This window comes from Palaemon carinicauda, chromosome 8 (genome assembly GCF_036898095.1).
Source record: "Palaemon carinicauda isolate YSFRI2023 chromosome 8, ASM3689809v2, whole genome shotgun sequence".
Taxonomy (NCBI): Eukaryota; Metazoa; Arthropoda; class Malacostraca; order Decapoda; family Palaemonidae; genus Palaemon; species Palaemon carinicauda.
In genome coordinates this window covers 7,335,151-7,359,874 of record NC_090732.1, presented here as the reverse complement: position 1 = coordinate 7,359,874, position 24,724 = coordinate 7,335,151, and the positions used below count along the sequence as shown (strand labels likewise).

The 24,724-nt window shown below is 45.4% G+C and overlaps 1 protein-coding gene across 4 annotated transcripts in view; it reads right to left on the bottom strand.

The window, feature by feature from the left end:
• Strip (striatin interacting protein) overlaps positions 1 to 24,724 on the bottom strand; it is a 65,869-nt gene that overhangs the window by 28,977 nt on the left and 12,168 nt on the right. For all 4 annotated transcript variants that reach the window (XR_011045317.1, XR_011045318.1, XM_068378432.1 and 1 more), the window contains exons 2-5: positions 18,358 to 18,477; positions 15,837 to 15,998; positions 15,537 to 15,658; positions 5,779 to 5,928 (exon numbers count right to left, since the gene is read on the bottom strand). Coding sequence is in view for 2 of the 4 variants with exons in the window: in XM_068378432.1 (XP_068234533.1) it covers positions 5,779 to 5,928; positions 15,537 to 15,658; positions 15,837 to 15,998; positions 18,358 to 18,477 (554 nt within the window). In the remaining 2 variants the exon portion in view is untranslated. The remainder of the gene's footprint in view (positions 1 to 5,778; positions 5,929 to 15,536; positions 15,659 to 15,836; positions 15,999 to 18,357; positions 18,478 to 24,724) is intronic.

Sequence of the window (24,724 nt, the reverse complement as noted above, 5' to 3'; positions counted from 1 at the left end):
TTGGAAGACAGGTCCAAACCCCTGTGGCGGAGAACTGAGGCCAACATGCTCCTATATCCTTTAATCGTAGGTGTTGAAAGGGATCTCTCATTCCTAAGATGTAGAAGGAAGTCAGCTATTTGAATCACAGAGGTATTGGTAGAGGATATTGAATTGGCTCTACACCAGCTTCGGAAGACCTCCCACTTAGACTGGTAGACTCTACGAGTGGAAACTCTTCTAGCTCTGGCAATCGCACTGGCTGCCTCCTTCGAAAAGCCTCTAGCTCTAGCGAATCTTTCGACAGTCTGAAGGCAGTCAGCCGAAGAGCGTGGAGGTTTGGATGCAACCTGTCTACGTGTGGTTGACGTAGAAGGTCCACTCTTAGAGGTAGAGTCCTGGGGAAGTCGACTAGCCATTGAAGTACCTCTGTGTACCATTCTCTTGCAGGCCAAACGGGAGCAACCAGCGTCAGCCGTGTCCCTTCGTGCGAGACGAATTTCTGCAGAACTTTGTTTATTATCTTGAACGGAGGGAATGCGTACAGGTCGAGATGGGACCAGTTCAGAAGAAAAGCATCCACATGAACCGCTGCAGGGTCTGGAACAGGGGAACAATAAAGCGGAAGTCTCTTGGTTATGGAGGTGGCAAACAGATCTATGGTAGGTTGACCCCACAAGGTCCAAAGTCTGTTGCACACACTCTTGTGGAGGGTCCATTCCGTGGGAATGACCTGATTCCTTCTGCTGAGGCGATCCGCTGAAACATTCATATCGCCCTGGATGAACCTCGTGACCAGAGTGAGGTTTAGACCTCTTGACCAAATGAGGAGGTCCCTTGCGATCTCGTAAAGGCTCCTCGAATGGGTCCCTCCTTGCTTGGAGATGTAAGCCAAGGCTGTGGTGTTGTCTGAATTCACCTCCACCACTTTGCCTAGCAGGAGGGACTTGAAGTTCAACAGGGCTAGATGAACTGCTAACAGTTCCTTGCAGTTGATGTGGAGTAATCCTTGTTCCTTGTTCCATACTCCTGAGCATTCCCGTCCGTCCAAGGTCGCACCCCAGCCCGAGTCCGATGCATCTGAGAAGAGATGAAGATTGGGGGTCTGGATGGCCAATGATAGACCCTCCTTGAGAAGGAGATTGTGCTTCCACCACAGGAGAGCGGTCTTCATCTCTTGGTTGATAGGGATAGAGACTGCTTCTAGAGTCGAGCCCTTGTCCCAATGAGCAGCAAGATGGAATTGAAGAGGGCGGAGGTGGAGTCTTCCTAGCTCGACAAACAGGGCCAATGATGAGAGGGTCCCTGTGAGACTCATCCACTGTCTCACTGAGCAATTGCTCCTCTTCAGCATGCTCATGATGCACTCTAGGGCTTGGTTTATCCTGGGGGCCGATGGAAAAGCCCGAAAATCCTGACTCTGAATCTCCATTCCCAGGTACACAATGGATTGGGAGGGAATGAGTTGAGATTTCTCTATATTGACTAATAGACCTAGGTCTCTGATTAAGTCTAAAGTCCAATTGAGGTTCTCCAGACAACGACGACTCGTGGAGGCTCTCAACAGCCAGTCGTCTAGGTAGAGGGAGGCTCTGATGTTCGATAAGTGTAGGAATTTCGCTACATTCCTCATCAGATGAGTAAAGACCATAGGAGCTGTGCTTAGGCCAAAACACAGGGCTTGGAACTGATAGACAACCTTTCCGAAAACGAATCTCAGGAAAGGTTGGGAGTCTGGATGAATGGGAACGTGAAAGTATGCATCTTTCAAGTCCAACGAGACCATCCAGTCCTCCTGTCTGACCGCTGCTAAGACCGACTTGGTCGTCTCCATCGTGAACGTCTGCTTGGTGACATACTCGTTGAGAGAGCTGACGTCCAGCACCGGTCTCCAACCTCCTGTCTTCTTGGCCACAAGAAAGAGACGGTTGTAGAAGCCCGGGGATTGATGGTCCCGGACTATAACCACTGCCTTCTTCTGCACAAGTAGCGACACCTCCTGTTGCAATGCTAGCCTCTTGTCCTCTTCTTTGTAGTTGGGAGAGAGGTTGATGGGCGATGTGGTCAGAGGTGGTTTGAGGCAGAATGGAATCCTGTAACCGTACCTCAGCCAACTGACAGACTGTGCGTCTGCACCTCTCTTCTCCCAGGCTCGCCAGAAGATCTTGAGTCTGGCTCCTACTGTTGTCTGGAGAATCTGAGAGTCAGTTCTTTCCCTTAGATGTCCTGGATCCTTTCCTAGACTTGCTCCTGTGAGAGTCTGGACGGGAGCTTCCTCGGCTGGGGGCTCTACCACGAAAGGGCGGTATGAACCTCGTAGCCGGGGTATCAGCCACTGGGGAGCGATAAGTCTTGGGGACTGAGGTGGCAACCTTAGACTTACGAGCCGATGAGGCTACAAGATCGTGCGTGTCCTTTTGTATCAGGGCAGCCGGCAAGTCCTTAACTAGCTCCTCGGGAAAGAGGAACTTTGAGAGTGGAGCAAAAAGGAGTTGTGACCGTTGGCAAGGTGTAATGCTGGCGGAAAGGAAGGTACACAGTTGTTCCCTTTTCTTCAACACCCCTGATACAAATAACGACGCTAGCTCACCCGATCCATCTCTGATGGCCTTATCCATGCAGGACATTATTAGCATGGCAGAATCTTTGTCCGCAGGAGAGGTTTTCTTGCTGAGGGCTCCCAGGCACCAGTCGAGAAAGTTGAACATTTCAAATGCTCTGAACAATCCTTTCAGAAAATGATCCAGGTCTGAGAAGGTCCAACAAACCTTCGAGCGTCTCATAGCAGTTCTCCGAGGCGAGTCCACCAGACTTGAGAAGTCAGCCTGGGCAGAGGCAGGTACTCCTAAGCCTGGTGCTTCCCCTGTGGCATACCAAACGCAACCTTTCGAAGCGAGCTTCGTTGGAGGGAACATGAAGGAAGTCTTGCCAAGGTGTTGTTTAGACTGCAGCCACTCCCCTAAGATCCTTAAAGCCCTCTTGGAGGATCTAGCTAGGACAAGCTTAGTATAGTTGGACATAGCTTGTTGTACGCCCAGCGAAAACTCAGATGGAGGAGAGCGGGGAATAGCAGAGACGAAGTGGTCTGGGTAAATCTCCCTGAGTAGAGCCAAGACCTTACGAAAATCAATCGACAATGGAGAAAGCTTAGATTCGTCCACGTCTGATGAGGGATCAAGGTGTGCCTCCTCATCATCCGACACCTCATCAGCAGAGGGTAGCGAAGCGATCGGACCAGAATGCTGAACCGCAGAGTCAGAACGGGTAGGAACAATAACAGTGGTTTCCTCTTCCAGTAACTGTTGAGGGAAAACCTGAGGCTCAGACTGCAAAGGCTGAACAACAGACGAAGCAGAAGGCAGGCGCATGGGTGAAGGAGGTTGACTCCTAGCAAGAGAGGTTGAACCCAAGGATTGCACAAGCTGAGCGGAGGACGGAGGCGGAGTAGTCCGTTCCTGTTCCTGTGAGATGAGCGGAGCATGATGAGGTTGAGGCTGCGCAGAACAAGGTAAAGTTCTCGCAAGCTGAGGCTCCTGAGGCGCAAGTCCAGGGTGTAGAGGAGCTTGCCTTGAGGAGGGTTGAGCTCGCTGCAGCGATGGCTGAGCAGACAGACTCACGGAGGGGAGAGGTTGTTGTACCCCAACCGAGAGTTGCACCACTGGTGGAGCAGCAAGGGGAGGCGGAGGAAGAGTGGAATAACTCTCCTGATCCCAAAGCAAGGGTTGCCTTAAAGAAGGCTGAGGCTGAACACCACTGGGAACAGCGAACTCCGAAAGTGGCTCAACATCGTACGCCTGGCAGATGGTGCTGCGACCAGGCGGAGCAAGTGCAGGCGGGGCGAGCACAGGCGGAGCGAGAACAGGCGGAGGGAGTGTAGGCGGAGGAGGAGGTGCAACACTCTCAGCCCGACACTCACGCATCAAGTCCGAAAGCTGAGCTTGCATGGACTGAAGCAGGTTCCACTTGGGATCGGCAGAAACGATAACAGACTGAGGTAAAGTCACAGTCGGGCTCTGTTTTGGCAGAACCTTACTCCTCTTGGGCGGAGTACAGTCGACAGATGACTGAGGCGAGTCAGAGCTGAGCCAATGACTGCAACCTGGCTGAGCACTCGCGGACTGGACTCTACGTTTAAGCGGTCTCGAGACCTGAGACCAACGTTTCTTCCCTGCTAGTTGATCAGCGGACGAGAATAAGACGGGCTCAATCGTCTGCAGGTGGGAGTGACGGTCTAAGGAAGACACGCCCGCAACCACCGAGGATAGTTCTGTGCGCCTAACAAGGCCTGTCGAACCCTTAAGCCCTTCGACATTGCTTCTCCCCTGGGCATGGGAGCTTGCAAGAGGTCCCGGACTGGGAGGACGACTGGCTCGCACAGAAAAATCCTCACGCACCACACTGGCACCACTAGCACTTGGCACTGCACCGACACTAGCACTCGTCACAGCACTGGCACTAATTCCACCCACTGCACTCTTGACCTTCAGTTCTTTAACTTCGGCCATCAGAGACTTATGGTCACTTACCACTGATTCTACTTTATCGCCTAAAGCCTGAATAGCACGCAAAACAACTGACATATCAGGCGGAGGGCACACAGTAGGTTCGGGGGTAGCCACTACAGGGGTAGGAAAAGGTAGGGGATCATGAGGTGAGGAAAACATAGAAGAGTGAGAAGAACTTCTCCTAACTCTACCTCTCTCTAACTTAGATGAATATTTTAAAAGACGGACAAATTCCAATTCCGAAAGTCCGGCGCATTCCTCACATCGATTTTCTAATAGACAGGGCCTGTCCCTACAGTCAGAACAAGCGGTGTGAGGATCTACCGAGGCCTTCGGAATACGCCTATTGCAAGACCTACATCGTCTATGGGAGGGGGCTTGCGAAACGTCAGACATCTTGTTTCAAAGAGTTAGCCAAAGGGTGATCCAAAAACAAGCAAAATTCGTTAACCGTTATATCAGTATTATATAAAAGCTATCTAGCTAATATAAGAAGGATTCCAGTAAAGCGACAGCCGTTAATCTGAGAGAATACTTCACCAAATATCCGTGAATAAACTCGAAGACCATAAGCGTATCCCAGAACGTCTAGCCGGAAGCACGACAGAGGAATAATTGAGGAGGTGTCAACAACAAATGATTGAGTACCTGGCCACAGGTGGCGCTGGTAAGTACACCCCCTTCTAGTATTGTGATAGCTGGCGTATCCCTCCATAGAATTCTGTCGGGCAACGGAGTTGACAGCTACATGATTATCGGGTAAGTTTAATATTGAAAATCCTATATTCCTAACTATTTACCACTACTACCTTCCCATCACAGTAGGAATCAGCTCAGTGAATGAGGGGTAAGACTTATTGAAATAAACAATTTATATGAAATTTATCATTTCAATACTTACACAAAATTCATTCGATCCTGACCTCCTCTCCACTTCCACTGGTGACACAGTGATAATAAGTTTTTCCAACATGCAGCCCACAGTGGCCATACAGTGAAGTAGTAGTATTGAGATATGGAATGACTTCTCATACAAATGCACTACTAATCTTCTAATTTTGAGTTTGTCAATCAAAATTGCACAGTGAATGTTGAGTAAGTATTGAAATGAACAATCTTGCTTCAAAATTCTTTTACTACAGTACCATAAATACATACATACATACATATACCAAGGCACTTCCCCCAATTTTGGGGGGTAGCCGACATCAACAATGAAACAAAACAAAAAGGGGACCTATACTCTCTACGTTCCTCCAGCCTAACCAGGGACTCAACCATACAAAATACAAACCTTGTTTGAGTTTGGGCTTCAGTGTCCTCATCTCCAGCTACTCTCAGTGTTTCAACAATAGTATATAGCACAGATAAAATTACTCTCAGATCCGCTGAGTCGGCAAGACTGGCAGTAATCTTGCGTTGGCTCTCTGCAACACCTGTATTCCTAAAAGGAGAAATGAATCATATTACATCAAGAATCATAAAAAATAATGTGCAAAACTCTTCATACCATTCAAGTTTTATGAACATACTTAAGACACTCCAGTTTCAGAAAAGCATACACTTCATAAAATGGATCAAAAAGGTTACTCTAGACAGGATTGAACTCACCGGCCTTTATCATAAAATAAAGAAAGATATCAAACAAGGAGAGTTTATTGCATTTACCAACCTTGGTCCAACTTTCATCTTTCATTGCAGAATAAATCCTTCATGTAAACCCTATTAATCTGAATATTTCACTCATTGATCTCATTACAACAATACATAAAAATAAACAGAGTAATACTACTAAAGTAATTGGCTTTTAATATATGTAAATAACAGAACTTTTAAAATAGAATTAATCATTTAAATACTTATGGCCACAAAACATAACATCTTTCATAATGTTATTAGTTTAAGCTATTTACCTTAAAATAAGAATAAAAATAAACTACTCATCTAAAACAATATGCCAGGTCTCCTCGTCAGTACAACACGATGAGCTTCTCTTCTCATATTGTCAAAGTTGCTTAATACAAAGCATTTTCAAATGAGAAATAAATGATTTATACATAAAGTGGGGAGGAGTTGGGGAGACTTAAGAATAGCATGTAAGTATTGAAATAATAGATTTTATCTTATAATATCAGGTAAGGGTACAAAATATACCTGAATAATTCCAGCACTAACATTATTATTATTATTATTATTATTATTATTATTATTATTACTAGCCAAGCTACAACCCTAGTTGGAAAAGCAGGATGCTATAAGGCCAAGGGCTCCAACACGGAAAATAGCTCAGTAAGGAAAGGAGATAAGGAATCATAAAAAAGGTGCCCGAGTGTACCCTCAAGCAAGATAACCCTAACCAAAGACAATGGAAGACTATGGTACTGAGGCTACGACACTACCCAAGACTACAATAATTTATTTCTATTTTGGAGTGACCTCCTAGAAAAGCTGCTTACCACAGCTAAAACGTCTAATACCCTTACCAAGTGAAAAGTAGCCACTGAACAATTACAGTACAGCGGTTAGCCCATTGAGAGATGGAGAATTTTCTAGTTACCTTAGAATTGACAGGTGTATGAGAAAAGAAGAGAATGTGTAAAGAGGCCAGACTATTCGATATATGTGTAGGCAAAGAATAAATTAACTGTAACTAGAGAGGGTTCCAACATAAAACATTCTGGCCAGTCAAAGGACCCAGTGACTCTATCAGTGGTATCTCAATGGGTGGCTGGTGCCTTGGTGAACCTAGTACTTATAAATTTTACTTTAAAATAACCAAAGAAATACTGTATGATAAACTTTTATCACACACTATGGGGAAAAATTACTAGACATTGTAAAAATGATTGTGTCGGTATGGTGACATACACATTGAGGACGAAGAGGTTAGGGGGTGCCTCCCTAGGGGGTGGGAACACCATTCAAGGACTTTGCACCTGGCTTGGAGGCAGGGTACGCAAAGAATTTTTTCTTTAGGTAAACGTCAAAAGCTCACTCTTCGTAGATATAAGCAATGTGACCTAAAGGTAAAAATTCATCACAATAATTATGCCTATTTCAATAAATTTTATCTGTCGTTCATACTGGCAAGTCCCACATGGGACAGTGGTAATATGACTATGTACAGAAATTCTTGGTAAAAATATGTTAACACTGTTATTAGTGCTCAGTACTTAGTTTAAATATAAATACAAAATAATAATGTAGGTACGGTAGTAGGTTGGCCAGGGCACCAGCACCCGTTGAAATACTACCGCTCGAGTTATTGATCCTTTCACTGGCCAAACAGTACTACACTGGATCCTTCTCTCTGGTTACTGCTCATTTTTCCTTTACCTACACATCAACCAAATAGTCTAGCCTATTTGTTCCATGTTCTCATCTGTCCTTACACAAATAACAGCATTGAGATTACCAAACAATTCTTCTTCGATCAACGAGTCAATGGGTTATCTACTGCACTGTAGTTGTTCAGTGGCTACTTTTCCTCTTGGTAAGGGTAGAAAACCCTCTTTAGCTATGAGAAGCAACTCTTTTAGGAGGACACTCCAAAATCAATCCTTTGTTCTCTCTTGGGTAGTGCCATAGCCTCTGTACCATGGCCTTCCACTGTCTTGGGGTAGAGTTCTTTAGCTTTAGGGTACACTCAAGCATGCTATTCTATCTTATTTATCTTCCTCTTGTTATTTTGAAGTTTTTATAGTTGACATTTGAAAGACTTATTTTAATGTTGTTATTGTTCTTAAACTTCTCGTAGTTTATTTCCTTATTTCCTTTCCTCACTAGGCTATTTTCCATGTTGGATGCCTTGGGCTTATGGCATTTTGCTTTCCTAACTAGTGTTTTAGCTTAGGAAGGAATAATAATAATAATAATAATAATAATAATAATAATAATAATAATTATAATAATAATAATAATAACGATAATAATAATAATAATGTGTAAATAAATCTCACCCAAAGGAGTACAGATATCAATCTTCATTTTCCACAAGTTACTTCTGTCAGAACAATGACACTTTTGCCAATTGTTTGTTTAAATACAGTACTAGATGCATTAACTTGTCATTGTTTAAGGTTGCCTACAATGAGGTGTACACAACCAAAATTCAATAGATACAGTAATAGGCTACTCCAAACTTATAAATGCCAAAACTCCCATACAACTAGATTTGACATTTCCCCAAAAATGATATTTTGATTATAAAATAAATTTTTGAATATACTTACCCGGTGAATATATAATAGCTGACGTCTCCGACGGCTCGACAGATTCCAAAAACTCGCGAGCGATCGCCATGAAGGTTGCGGGTGTGCCCACCAGCACCGACTATCGGCCAGATACCGCATATACATGTAAACAGCCTCAGTTCTTCTCATTCCGCTGGGTCTCTATCGGGGAGGAAGGGAGGGCCTATAATTTATATATTCACCGGGTAAGTATATTCAAAAATTTATTTTATAATCAAAATATCATTTTTAAATATTAAACAGCCCGTGAATATATAATAGCTGATTCACACCCATGGTGGTGGGTAGAGACCAGTATTAATACAATATAGGCGTATATGCTTAGAGTTTTTGACAGTTATATCATAACAAAACCCAAATAAATATAGGTACCTGGTAAGGAAGCTGACTCTGACGATTACTCTGCCTTGTTAGTCCGCTTTCCTCACGAAGCCCAGCCATCCTCTCAGGATGCTGAAAGACTCCCAGGAGCTGTTGTATCCAGGGCGACAACCCATACAACAGGACCTCATCAAAACCCTTAATCTGGGCGCTCTCAAGAAATGACATTTGACCACCCACCAAATCAAAAAGGATGCGAAAGGCTTCTTAGCCTTCCGTACAACCCAAAACAAGATTAAAAACATTTCAAGAGAAGATTAAAAGGATATTGGAATTAAGGGAATGTAGTGGTAGAACCCTCACCCACTACTGCACTCGCTGCAACGAATGGACCCAGTGTGTAGCAGTCCTCATAAAGAGTCTGGACGTCTTTTAAGTAAAATGAAGCGAACACCGACTTGCTCCTCCAAAAGGTCGCGTCCATAATACTTCGTAGAGATCTGTTTTGCTTAAAGGCCACGGAAGTTGCTACTGTATAGCTCTTACTTCGTGCGTCTTGACCTTAAGCAAGCAACGATCTTTTTCACTCAAGTGAGAATGAGCCTCTCGGATTAAAAATCTAATAAAATACGATAAAGCATTTTTAGACATAGGCAATGAAGGCTTCTTAACTGAGCACCACAAGGCCTCAGATCCACCTCGTAAGGATTTTGTACGAGCTAAATAAAACTTAAGAGTTCTGACTGGACACAGTACTCTTTCAAGCTCGTTGCCTACGATCTCTGACAGGCAAGGTATATCAAACGACTTAGGCCAAGGACGAGAAGGCAGTTCATTTTTGGCCAAGAAACCAAGCTGAAGCGAACATGTGGCTTTATCTGTAGAAAAGCCGATGTTCCTACTGAAGGCATGGATCTCACTGACCCTTTTAGCCGAAGCCAAGCACACTAAGAAAAGCGTCTTGAGGGTGAGATCCTTCAGGGAGGCTGAATGTAATGGCTCAAACCTGTCGGACATTAGGAACCTTAGGACCACGTCTAAGTTCCATCCAGGAGTTGCCATACGACGCTCCTTAGAGGTCTCGAAGGACTTAAGGAGATCTTGGAGATCTTTATTATTGGACAGATCTAAGCCTCTATGTCTGAACACAGAAGCCAACATGCTCCTGTAGCCCTTAATAGTGGGCGCTGAGAGGGAGCGAACATTTCTCAGATGTAGGAGAAAGTCTGCAATTTGGGCTACAGAGGTACTGGAAGAGGAAATGGATGATGACTTGCACCAGTCTCTAAAGACTTCCCACTTCGACTGGTATACCTTGATGGTAGAAGCTCTCCTAGCTCTCGCAATCGCTCTGACTGCCTCCTTCGAAAAACCTCGAGCTCTTGAGAGTCTTTCGATAGTCTGAAGGCAGTCAGACGAAGCGCGGGGAGGCTTTGATGAAGATCCCTTACGTGGCTGCCGTAAGAGATCCATCCTTAAAGGTAGACTCCTTGGAACGTCTACCAGCCATTGAAGTACCTCTGTGAACCACTCTCTCGCGGGCCAGAGTGGAGCAACCAATGTCAACCTGGTCCCTTCGTGAGAGGTGAACTTCTGCAGCACCTTGTCTAGGATCTTGAAAGGTGGAAAGGCATAAACGTCCAGGTGAGACCAGTCCAGCAGGAAAGCGTCTATATGGGCTGCCTCTGGATCTGGAACTGGAAAGCAGCAAGTCGAGAGCCTCTTTGTCAGAGTCGCAAAAAGATCTATGGTGGGTTGACCCCATGTCATCCATAGCTTCTCGCACACAGTCTTATGCAACGTCCACTCCATGGAGATGACTTGTCCTCTTCTGCTGAGGCCGTCCGCCAAAACATTCATTTTCCTTGCACAAATCTCGCCAAAGGAGAGATGTTACATGCCTTAAATGGAGTTCCTTCTGATCCGTGGATCAAAGACCCGAGTATTCCAGACTGTCCAGTGGAGCTCCCTAACCCAAATCCGATGCATCTGAAAACAACACATGGTTTGGGTTCTTGATCGCAAGAGAAAGACCTTCTCGAAGTCTGATGTTGCTGTCCCACCAAGTCAGACATGTCTAGACTGAGTTGGAGATTGGGAAAGAGATACTCTCTAAGCCCTTCTCCTTGTTCCAATGGTTTAGGTGAAATTGGAAAGGGCATAGGTTGAGTCTCCCCAGAGAGATAAACTACTCCAGCGATGAAAGAGTTCCCACGAGGCTAGTTCAAACTCTTACAGAGCAACTGTTTTTCTCTTGCAAGTGAAGGACTTTTAACAGAGCTTGTTCCATTCTTGCGGGAGACGAAAAGGGCCGAAAAATCAGACACTGTATCTCCATTCCCAAATAAAGAATAGTCTGGGATGGGGTACTGTAAGTTACGACTTCTCTACGTTCACTATGAGACCTAGCTCCTTGGTTAGGTCTAATGTCCATTAGAGGCTCTCCAGACAGCGATATAATGACGACGCCCTGATTAGCCAGTCGTCAAAATAAAGGGAGTCTCTGAATCCTCAAAAAATGTAGAAAACTTGCTACATTTTGCAAGGGCCTTGTAAAAACAAGAGGAGCAGGAATGAGGTCGGAGTACAGTGGTCGACATTGGTACATTACTTTCCCGTCCACAAACCTCAGATGTAGTTGAAAGTTTGAATGAATCGGGATGTGGAAGTATGCATCCTGAAGGTCGAGAGAGACCATCCAGTCGCCTTCCCTTAATGCTGCCAAGACAGATTTGGTAGTCTTCATCGTGAAGTTTGTCTTGACAATGAACACATTGAGCGCACTTACATCTTAAGTACTCCTGCAGTGAACGTGGCTGCCAGATCATTGGAGCCATCCCTGATAGTCTTGTTCCTGCAGAGAACGTGGCTGTCAGATCATTGGAGCCATCCCTGATAGCCTTGTTCATGCATGACATAATTGTACAGCAAAACTTCAAACGCTCGAAAAACTCCTAACAGGAGATGGTCTAGCTCTGAAGCCGACCATAAAATCTTGGAGCGTCTCATGGCCAGGCGCCGGGGAGAGTCTATGAGGCTTGAGAAGTCTCCCTGGGCAGAGGCAGGAACTCCCAAGCCGAGAACTTCTCCTGTGTCATACCAGACGCTCGCTCTATAAGCCAGTTTAAAAGGAGGGAAAGCAAAGGCTGTCTCCCCCAAACTCCTCCTGGTGATCAACCAGTCGCCTAGCAAACGTAAAGCTCTCTTAGAAGAGCGAGAGAGCACTAGCTTAGTAAAAGAAGGCTTCGAAGTAGCTAGGCCTAGCGCAAACTCTGACGGAGGCGAACGAGGAGCAGAAGTTACAAAAAGGTCTGGGAAAAGATCCTTAAAAATCATCATGATTTTCTTAAAGTCCATAGAGGGTTGAGCAGCCTTAGGCTCTTCTCCGTCTGAAAAACACCCAAAGGAATATCAGTAGGCGGAGGATCAGCAACATCCTCATCTGAAGGAACCTCGTCCGACAATTGACGAGTCTCAGGAAAAGGAGAGACCTGCCGCGGTGGCAATGCTTGACAGGCAAAGTCCACACGCAAAGGAGCAGCAGTAGCAGTCAAGGAAGCGACGTCATGTCGCTGCTGAAAGGACTGACCAGCAACAACAACAGGAGTTGATGGACGCTCGACGTCAAGTCGAGACTGCCTTGACTGCCTAGACTGAGCAGTCAAAACAACCCTTGACTGCGGTGCTTGACGCTCAACGTCAAAACAAGGCAACTGAGATGGTTGGCGAACGTCCTGAACGTCAACACGAGACTGCGGCAGCGGCTGAACGTCAACACGAGGCTGCGGCAGCGGCTGAAAGTCAACACGGGACTGCAGCGAGTGAGGATCCAAGTCACGTGACTGACGTGACAAACTACCGACATCACGTTTCATAACGTCAAAAGGACGAGTAAAAGCTCGTTTGGGCGGCTGACGGCCAGAGTCTCGAACAGCGTAACGGCGAGGATCATCGTGAACCTGCTCAACGGTATACTCCTCCATAAGGGAGGCAAGCTTAGTCTGCATATCCTGCAGGACAACCCATTTAGGATCAACGGGAGTCGGGACGGGCCGAGACGATGGTAACGTCTGTGTCGGCAAAACATTGCCTTTACTGAGACTCTCGGAGACCGTGTTACGCTTACGTTTAATCGTCGAACAGTCTTCCGACGACTGCAAAGGGTCAGAGCTGTCCCAATGGCTACAGCCAGGACGCTGGACCTGTCCTGAAGGGACTGACTTCCGCTTTAAGGGTCTAGAAACTTTGCTCCAAGGTTTCTTTTGCGAGAAGCCTTCGGATGACGAGGAGAAAACAGCCTCGCTCGTCTTATGGTAGGGGCGATCTTGACGAGACACGCCCGATACCACAGAGGGAACGTCTGTTCGTTGGTTAAAGCCTCTCGTCCCCTTAAGTCCTACGACATTACTTCTCCCTGGTGCAGGGGAGCCTGAAAGAGGTCTCGGACTAGGTGAACGACAAGCACGAACAGACGAACCCTCGGACGCAACACTAAAAACACTTTGCGCACTTATCACTTTATCACTACGATTTTTTTTTTTTTTTTTTTTTTTGCACTTACTTCACTGATATCGTATTTTTCAATAATTTCACATTAGGCATGAATAAAACTGATTTCTACCTTAAGCACGCAATTCTCCCTTACATCAAAAGGTTATAATTGCGAAATGAGTCGTATAATGTAAGCACATTAGTACATGCAAAAATCAGTAAACATATATATCGAATAAAAACGGAAATATATAAAGTTAAAAAGGATCAGTGACTGGGGAGGAGACTAAACACTAGTTCATTAAAGACTACGTTTTCAATCTCTCACCGTACAGTGCCTTGAGACGAGAATAAAAACTAAAAACGTTTTATCCTTTCTCCCCGTACAGAGACTTGGGACGAGAGTAAAAAAAAACTGAATCGAGAACAACATTACTCGCTCCCAAACTCCTTACTTGGGACGAGAATAAAGATCGGATCGTTCTCTCTTTCTCTCTCTCTCCGTCTCTCTCTCTCTCTCTCTTGTCACACACAAGAGAATTGCCCACTCACCCTTCGTCAATAAACAGGTTATTTGACCAAAGGAAAAAACTGAAAGGACTAAGAAATTGAAAATTAACAAGTTCCTTTAAATTAGTATTTAAAACACTTCAGTTTGAAAGAAGAATGAACAAAACGTCAAAATCGATTTACTCTTTCTGCAAAGTGAAACCGTGATTCTCTCTTTCTCTATCGTAACGATAGAGCGCAAACTGCGTAGCATAAATAAACCAAACGTTAGTTCATCTTTGAAAAAACAGCACGAAGACTATTCAAAGAATATCTTTCTTAAAATATTTTCTAAAAAAAAAAAAAAAAATATTCATTTCATAACTCTTACAGAGCAAATGATTTAAACATAACGACAATAAAAGTTGAATGGGCTCAACGTTGTTTAACTTCGGTTTCCAAGTTAGGACCGCCTACATCTCGGACTAGGGGAGGAATAGGTAAAGGCCGCATATAAAACAAAACATAAAATTTATCTTGATGTTTAGTATAAATGGAAAGCTAATCGAAGAGGCCTAATACAGGCGGGTGAGATATAAAATATATAGAGGAAAATCTATAATTATCAACAATAATTTATAACGTGATAAAATAATTACTAAAAGCCTAAAACACACTTCCGTACACTGAGGGAAGGGTCGGCCATCTTTACTCTATGGAAAAACCAGAGATAAAAAAGCAAGGGCAAAACACTTTTACTCTCCTTTCAAAAGCATTTCTTTTGAAGATAGTATTGAATAATCCAACACGGCGAAAGCAATAAAACCAAAACCAAGTACTTCACCAATTCGGTAGAAAACTCGAGGTCATAATAGCGAGTGGAATCGACTTGTCGATGAAACCGACAGAGAAGAACTGAGGCTGTTTACATGTATATGCGGTATCTGGCCGATAGACGGCGCTGGTGGGCACACCCGCAACCTTCATGGCGATCGCTCGCGAGTTTTTGGAATCTGTCGAGCCGTCGGAGACGTCAGCTATTATATATTCACCGGCTAAGTTTAATATTTAAAACTAAAAATTCATCCCTATGTGGGGAAATAATAACAAACCTATTTAATCTAAATTCTAACCTAATATTAAATGCTGTATATAATTTGAATACATCACTTAAGAGCATAGCATCCCAAGATATGTGACCCAAAGAACAGAAAGCTATATGAAAAGTTTCATTTATTTTTTAATAAATTGAATAAAAAAATTCAAATCAAAAGGCAATAATGATTCTTCTATTTCTTTGAGAATTAATGTCTAAACTTTCCCAAACAGAATTACATAGCATTCTTAGATAAAGGCCTTTTCGGAATTCTGACTCAACGCAGACATTCTTCTCATAAAGGTAGTATAAATTATAACTAAATTAGCTCCTAAAAATACTCTATTCTGTATGAAAAAGATCAAAACTGAGCTTATTTAAATCAATATATTCCAAACTCACTCTATCTCCAGGTTTAAAAGTTGAAGAAAGGAGTTCCATATGCCACACTGCACAAGCAGAAATACATTTTGACGAGCCCATGTTCCTTGCTCTCTGTCACTCTGCACCTCACCCCAGCATCCCTGCAAAAGATTCTTTAATCTTAAAGAAAAAAAATTACTTGATCATGCATATACTATATCTACTGTACATAATTACATTACCAAGAAATGGCAGGAAGTTCTTAAATACAGTAGCAGACACTTTCTCAAATAAATCTTGCGATAATGTTACAACTTTCAAAATAAAATTCTGTCTTACTTGAGCAATATACAGGATGGCTCTGCTTGCCCTCATTCGCAAAGTCCTTTGGCATAATTCTAGGTGATCTGAGAGCCGAATAATAAGCGATCGACGGCTGGCATCCGATACTGACTGCCATAAGGGTACGACCCCTAGTTCGCCGCAAACTTCTTCCCATGCCTGTTGAATATCCAAGCTAATAAAAACCAGCATCACTTCGAAAAGATACCACATGCCAATAATTATCAAAGATAATCTAAGCCACACACAATACATAACAGTTAACCCAGAACACGATAAATCAAACACTATGACAATTGTTAACATCCAGTCAATATGACTATTTTTTTTATCAATTACAGTTTTAAAACAACATTGAAGGATATCTTCGAAATAAATTTAGTATTATACCCTATTGAGTAAACAAATGTACTATGACTATCATGCACCATTTATCCATATTTGAAGAAAAAAAAACTTTGTCCACGAATAATAATAAAACACTGGGTTAAAACAATAAAAAACCTACTCAAATTTCAAAAATAAATTCCCATACTAACACTGGTGAAAAATCATTCTAGTTTAATGTAGTTTTCTCTCTATTTTGCAAAAATAAAGAACTAGACTACTACTGAATATTGAACATTACTAATCAACAAAATCAAATAATATAATGCATTACAGTATTTTGATACTTGTGAATCATACTGGTAACACCATCAAAACACAAGCTTTTCATATCTTAAAGTAATAAACCAAATTCTTCTCTCTCTGCCCAACATCCAACCTTCGAGACGACCACAGCACAGCATAGTATTGTACTCATACTAAGGGATATAAACTACACCTAGTCGTCTGCGTGAAGCACTCCCTATCATAGTAATGCAAGACACGTACGTACTAACTAATAAATCATTTTAAATCCATGTAAGTGGAGAGAAAGGAGGGTGTTGTGACTCACATGTAAGGATCAACATGATAAACTAATGTACGCGACCCATCAAAAATGACGGCTAAATATTTAGAGATATATGCACAAACATGCAGTGCCCTGTTACCAGGGTATGACTAATTCCTCTCCCCATAACCGAGGGACGTGAGACTGAGCGTGACCAAAAATAAATAAATAAACATATATATATATAAATACATATATATATATATATATATATATATATATATATATATATTTATACATGTACAGTATATCTATATATCTATACATCATCATCACCAACCATTACTGATCCCCTACAGAACAAAGGCCTCAGACATCTCCTTCCACTTGCATCTGTTTATGGTCTTTCTGTGCCAGTCCACGCCTGCAAAATTTTTTACTGTGTCAATCCATCGTGTTCTCTTCCTTCCCCCGCTTCTTTTACAATCTTTAGGGACTTATTCTGTTATTGTTAATGTCCATCTACTGTCTGTCATTCGCAATACAATACAGTATACGCCATGCCCGTGTCCATTTCTTTTTCTTACAGGTTGTTAGAATATCCTCTACTTTAGTTTGCTCTCGTATCCATGTTGCTCTTTTTCTGTCTCTAAGTGTTATTCCCATCATTATTCTATACATAGCTTTTTGAGTTGTATCTATCTTATATTCCAAGGCTTTAGTAAGGTTCTAAGTTTCTCATGCATAAATTAACACTGGTAGACCATCTCACTAAATACTTTTCTTTTTAGAGAAAGGGCCATTTTACATTTCATAATCCCATTTTGTTTACCAAATGCTCTCCATCCCATGCTTATCCTTCTTTTAATTTTGGTCTCATATCCTGGGAAACACTTACTGTCTGTCCTAAGTATGTATATTCATTAACAATCTCTAGAGGTTCATCCATAACTCTTATTTGAACATTATCTTAGTTTTACTTATATTCATTTTCAGTCCTACCTTAGTGCTTTCTCTATTTAAATCTTCTACCATCTTTTGTAATTCTTCCCATGATTCACCAAACACAACAATGTCATCTGAGAATCTTAAGTTGTTGAGGTATTCCAAATTAAAATTAATTTCTACATATTCCTAATCTAAATTTTTAAAAACTTCTTCTAGGTATGCTGTGAATAAAGTGAAAGATTCTCTACGATAGCTGAGAAGGAATGCCATTGGAACACCTCATAAACTTCAGGTACTCCAAGGATTTTGACACAAACCCAGAAAATTGGAATAACAGGTACAGGCTTACTGGAAATTAGAGACAAAAGCATACATAAAGGATAAAATCCTGTTGTTCTTGTATCCCTAACATACAGAACAACCACAATACAAGAAAAAATGGACATAACGTATCTGCACAAACACTGACGAGTTCCATGAAAACACTTCAACAAAGGAGACATCTTGACTCAATACTAGCAAACAAAGATAGAAAATTCAAGCAGTGAACATGGTATCTTTACCTTGTTGACTAGCTTCAACAACCAAACCAGCTATAACCAAAGGATAAACCTAACATAGTGAGCTTTATATTCTCGTTGAACACTACGTACAAGAAAACTATAAAATCTAAGACAGATATTAGATTCTCACCTTGAGGTTAAGTTGGAACTCTGGACCCTCTGTGTATGAGTAGAGCTCTGTTATCTCATTTTCTGATGTATCAGCATCATTATAATTAAATTCTATATCTGGACATTCTGTCATACTTGCCTGAAATAAATCAAAACACCAGTAGTGTCAGGGTAATAAAAACTAAAATATCTATAAAACATGCATAAAAATATGATTTTGTGTTTTACATTATTTCTTTTTTTTTCTATATATAAACTCCTAACTTTGTTAGAAAGGTCTCAGGTCTGTATACTGTATCTAGGAAAGACACAAATTACTTTTGAAACTTGTGATTTGTTCCTACACAAATAACAATCCTTGTTCTTTAATAGCAGACTCATACTTACGGTGAGGTGGCACTCCCTTAGAAGCGAGCGAGCACTTAGTACAGTAGCATGCGAAGTAGCTCATAATCTCACCATCCTTTTCTTTGTCCTTGGTGAATGGTTGGGCAAGAAATGGTAGGAGTCACAAATGTCTTAGGATCTAATTATTGAAAAAAAAAAAAAAAAAAAAATGAAAAGAAGGGCAGAGCCCTTTTTCCTTCCAACTGGCAGTGGGTTCTAAATCCAATGAATGAGTGGATCTGCTGACGGTGCTACGAGAAGAAAGTGCAGCAGAGGTGAAGGAATAACTTAGTTATTTATCAAAGCTATATAACCATATTTTATTCCTCAGTTATAACAAGCAGTTACTGTTGCACTCTAGGAAGAGACTGAACAGCAATGGGAATGCTGTCAACAGGAATAAAAAGTGTATATTGGCAGGTTTCAAAGAAACTGTTAGTCCCCTGCAGTTATTGGGAAAACTTCTGAACCTTTCATCTTCCTTAAATTCCCTTGCACACAAGGAATTACCAACCATAAACTAAAAGAAAAAAAATCAAAAATTTTAAATAATTTTTATTTTTCCTAACATACTCACCGAGAACTACTTTTCTGTGGGAGTCACTTGGTGATCTCTCAATCTCGACTAAGGTTTTCCCGCCGTTACCCCCCCTTACCCCGCTCTATATAGGTTTACCCCCGCCGCCAGAGAATGCGCCCTGAGGGCAGGATTAGGGCAGGTCACTGCCTCTCTGGGTCAGCATTGTCATTAAGTTCGTCGTTTAGCCCAACTTGGCAATGGAAGGATGGCACTCGGGGACGGAAGGGAGGGCCATTACCCGAAAAGTAGTTCTCAGTGAGTATGTTAGGAAAAATAGAAATTATTTAAAATTTTTGATTTGTTCCGACACAAATACTCACCGAGAACTACTTTTCTGTGGAGACTTATACTTTAGGAGGCGGGAGTGCCATTCTGCCACTTGGTTCGGCACATAGTGCCTAGAGGGCTATGGAATGCGGGGCCTATCAGAGAGCGGAGAGAGGGTAACTGCGGAACCTTACGCTATTATCTAAGACTCACCTCTTAAAATTTCTTCTGTTGATTTTCTCCTGATGAAGTAGCGAAGAATTTATTCCCCGTTGGGGACATCTTCTAGCCTACCGCTACACAGATTGGAGGGCGGCGATGACTGTCCCAATGGAGAATCCGTCCAAGGATTTCCTTGAATAATCCTTGAGATAGTGGGTAGTAAAGGTCGACTGGTGCGACCAAGTGCCAGCTTGTAGGATCTGTCCCACCGCCATGTTTCTCTCAAAGGCCAAGGAGGTGCTCAGGCTCCTGATGTCATGGGGGTGGGGAGTGCCTGGCACTGCCTTTTTATCCTCTTCATAGGTTCTAGCGATGACTTGTCTCAGCCAGAAGGAAATGGTTTTCTTGGAGACTTGTTTCTTATTAACACCTGTGGAGACGAAGAGGTTCTTGGCACCTGGTCGGAGATGAGCCGTCCTTTCCAGGTACTTTCTGAGCGTCCTTACTGGGCATAACTTCAAGTCTTCCGTATTGCCTGTCTTGGGAATGGCCGGAATTGAGAAACCTTCAAACCTCGGGTCCCAGACTGCTGGGTTCTGAGTCTTCGCCACAAAGGAGGGTACGAACCTGAAGGACACTTCCTTCCACCCTTTGGAGTGCGCAACGTCGTAAGACAGACCATGGATCTCACCCACTCTCTTAGCCGAAGCCAAGGCTAGCAAGAAGACGGTCTTGAGAGTGAGGTCTTTGTCCCCGATATCTTTGAGGGGTTCAAAGGGAGGACGACTTAGCATTTTCAGGACCTTGGCCAGGTCCCATCTGGGCACTCTCCTAGCTTGAGGAGGGCAGGACTGCTCGAAACTCCTAATCAGCATCGCTATGTGTCTCGAGGTCCCCAGGTCGATGCCTTTCAGGAGGAAGACTTGGCCTAAGGCTGCCCGTACTCCTTTAATGGCTGGGATTGACATCCCTACTTCATCCCTAAGGTACACGAGAAACTCAGCTATGTCTGGGACCGAAGCTTTAAGAGGTCTTATGTGTTTCTCCGAGCACCACTTCGTAAAGGCGGCCCACTTCGCCTGGTATACCACGGTAGAGGATTTTCTTAGGTATAGGGACATCCTCTTAGCTGTGGAGGAGGAGTACCCCTCCTTCTTCAAGAGCCGCTCGATAGTCTCCAGGCGTGAAGGCGAAGAGAGAGAGGGTTGTCGTGGAACTTGAGGAAGTGAGGTTGACGCAGCAGATCTGACCTGGCGGGCAGAGGCCAAGGCGGTTGGCTTGCCAGTTCTTTTAGATCCGCGAACCACTCCCTCTCCGGCCACCAGGGCGCTACCAAAGTCATCCTTAGGTTTTGGGAGGCAATTACTCTGTTGAGTATCTGCCTTATCAGCGTGAAGGGGGGGAAAGCGTACACGTCCAAGTTGTCCCACTTGTGCTGGAAGGCGTCTTCTAGGGCTGCTCTCTGGTCTGGTAACGGGGAGCAATAGACCGGTAGTTTGGCGTTGAGCTTTGTTGCAAAGAGGTCCATCACTGGGGAGCCCCAGCGTTGAATGATGAGTCTGGCTACTTCCGGGTGTAGGGACCACTCTGTCCCCACTATCTGACCCATTCTGCTGAGGCCGTCGGCTAGCACGTTTCTCTTCCCAGGGATGAACCTTGCTAGCAGTACCACCTGCTGCTCGTCCGCCCAATGCAGGATGCTTATGGTGAGGTCGCACAGTTCCTTCGATCTCATGCCCCTTTGCTTCTTTATGTAGGCTACCACCGTGGCGTTGTCGCACATTAAGGCCACGGTGTTTCCCCTCAACCGACTTGCAAAGTGCAGACATGCCTTCTGGACTGCTTTTAGCTCTAGGACGTTGATGTGGAGATGCTTTTCGTTCTCCGACCAGGTACCGCTTGCTGTCTCCTCCCGAAGGTGGGCTCCCCACCCTAGGTTGGAGGCGTCTGTGAACAGGAGGTACTCGGGGGGACAGGACCCGAGGGGCATCCCCTTGAGGGAGTTCGACTGGCAGTGCCACCATTCTAGGGCTGTTCTTGTGTCTGGAAGGACAGGAATCAACGCCTTCTGAGCGCCTGTCTGGGACCAGAGGCCCTTGAGGTTCCATTGCACGGGTCTGAGCCGCATCTTCCCTTGGGGAACCAGTTTCTCTAATGAGACCAGGTGACCTATCAGTCTCTGCCAGTCTTTCGCCCTCCTGGAATGTTCTGACAGGAACGGCTGAATGATGTGATTGAGGTTCCGTATCCTGTCTTCCGAGGGGAAGACCTTCCCCTGCACGGTGTCCAACGTCATCCCCAAGTATCCCATTCTGTTGGATGGCGTTAAGTTCGATTTTTCCAGATTGATTATGATTCCCAGATTCCTGCAGAACTGGAGGAGGTTTCTCCCTTGCTCCTCCAAGAGGGCCTTTGAGTTGGAAAGGAGCAACCAGTCGTCTAGGTATCTGATGAGACGGATACCTCGTTCGTGAGCCCACACTGAGACTGTCGCGAAGACCCTCGTGAACACTTGAGGGGCCGTCGACAGGCCGAAGCAAAGGGTCTTGAACTGCAGGATCTGGGAACCCCATTTTACCCGGAGGAACTTCCGACTCGACGGGTGGACAGGGATCTGGATGTATGCGTCCTTGAGGTCGACCGTCATCATGTAATCTTTCTCCCTCAAGGACATCAGGACGGATTTCGGGGTGTCCATCTTGAAGTCCGTCTTCTTGACGAACTTGTTGAGGGCCGACAGGTCTATCACGGGTCTCCACCCCCCCGTTGCTTTCTCTACCAGGAACAGGCGGCTGTAGAAGCCCGGGCCTGGGAGAAGGACTTCTTCCATGGCCCCCTTCTCTAACATGGAGGAAACCTCTCCTTGAAGGGTGGCCCTTTTCATCGGGTCCCTGGGGGCCAACCATTCTGTCTGGCTGGCTGGAATAAGAGGGGGTGGGTCCGCTATGAAGGGGAGCCTGTAGCCTTCTTTCAGGACGGACACCGTCCAAGGATCCGCCCCTTGTGTTTTCCATGCTTGCCAATGAGGTCTGAGGCATCCCCCAACCCGAGGCTTGGGCGGGAGTAGGGGGCCTCTCCCTCTACCTTCTCCTAGAGGGGCGGCCTGATCTGCCTCTCTTCGAGGCGGAGTAACCCGACCTGAAGGAGCTGGCAGAAGCTGGTGCTCCTCTGCGGGAGGGCTGCGGAGTTGTTGTCCAGGAGGAGGAAGGGGCGTCCCTCCTCGAAGAGCTGGGGGCGGCCTGAGGAGTCACGGCGCTATCCGAGGCTGATCTCCTGTATGGCGGCCTTCTGGAAGACGCTTGTCTGGGGACGTTGGCCTCTCTCCTCTTGGACACCTTCTCCATTAGAACTTCCAGTTCCTTTAAAGGGAACAGAGACTCACCCCCCAAGGGTAGGCTACGCACAGCTCGGGCCTCCCTGTCCGGGATTTTCTTCGACAACTTAGAGAGAACTGTGTCACGTTTCCTAAGTACCCAGTTGGCCGTCAAGGCGAGCGCTTGGTACGCCAGAAACTTGAGAGTTTTCCCCCCGGAGTTGAGAAGGTCCGTCAGGAGACTCTGCTGCTTTGGATCTTCGGGGTCGATGGAGGCTTGCACGTTCACCAACGTGGAGGCCCACCAGTCCAGCCATGAGGAGACGTTCACCTGGTCCCTCGACATCTCCTCCATCATGGCGGCTTCTGTAGGCGAGAAGGAAACCGGGGCTGAAGAGACCCTTTCGTCCGAGCCGCCTTGTCCCAGGATGTCTAAGGCCGGGTCCACTTTACAGGGGCCTGGGCGCCGCCCTTCAGGAATGTACACCTTCCCTTGCGTCTTGAGGCCCTGGAGCAGTTTCGAGGCACTCTGGGACTTGGGGGCCTCCGCATTGCTGGCCACCAAGTTATCTATGTACTCTTGTCCCAGTACTAGGTCTGGGGCAAGAGGAAGGGCCAGGGAGGACTTCGGAAGGGCGTCGTGATGCGTGAATCTCAGGAGGCTTGACCTCCAGGAATTCACCTTAGGTGTCGAGGGTTCTGCGATCCCATGGAGCCTCCTGATGAGACCCACCACCCTTCTGTACGCGGAGTCCTCCGACGGGGGAGCTTCGCCTCCGTCAGCCGAGGCCTCGGCCTGGCGTGGGGGTGCCGGGTTGCTTGACCGGTAGACCGGTCGTCGTCCTCTTGGGTCCAGGGAGGTCTACCCGTAACCGTAGGGAGCTCCGTAGGAGGGTGGATCTCGCCGCAAGGCGGGTGCCACCGGCTCAGGGAGGGCCCTCGGTTGCCCCAAGGCTCTGGAAGCCGAAGTCACGGTCCCGGTGGGCTGAACCGACAACGGGAACCGATCCTTCTTGCTCGATGACCGCACCAGCTGGGCTGGTTCGGTCAGGCTGCCTTCAAAGAAGCGCGTTTCCCCCCGCTGGGCGGGGTGAACCGGAGGCCTCGAGGACTTATGCTTCTGAGCGAGGTCTTTCCTGCGTGGCAGGTCGAGCGGATCTAGGCTGTGCGTAGGGAGCGGCAGCCTAGACGCTCGTTCACTGGAACGAGAGTCTGGAGAGTGGAGCCTCTTGGACTCTCCTGAAGGGACGTAGACCCAAGCGCCGCCGGGAGAGGCATCTCTCCTATACTTACGGGAGTGAGAGTGGGGGCGCTTCCTGCTATGTCGCGACCTTGACCTGGAGCGGGAACGATCGCTTTCGGACCGCTCTCTCTTCCCGCGCCGTTTCTCCCTGACTTCTCCCCCGGAGGATGAATCTATCTCTGACGAGTCCGAGGGCGCCACGTTCCTCGTGTAACGGCTGCCCGCGTGATGCGTGGGGGAAGCTCTTCGCCGTCGGACGTCCGAGATTGGATGTTGGAGGAAGTCTTCGGGGACCGCTGTGGAGATCGTCGGCACTGAGTCTACTCTATCAATGCCAGGGGGCCAGGGGTCCAGGGTCACGTCCATTCTTAGCGGTGACCTCCCCGGTGTTTTCGGCAACTTCCACCCGAAGGCATCGCTACTCGGGCGGCGAA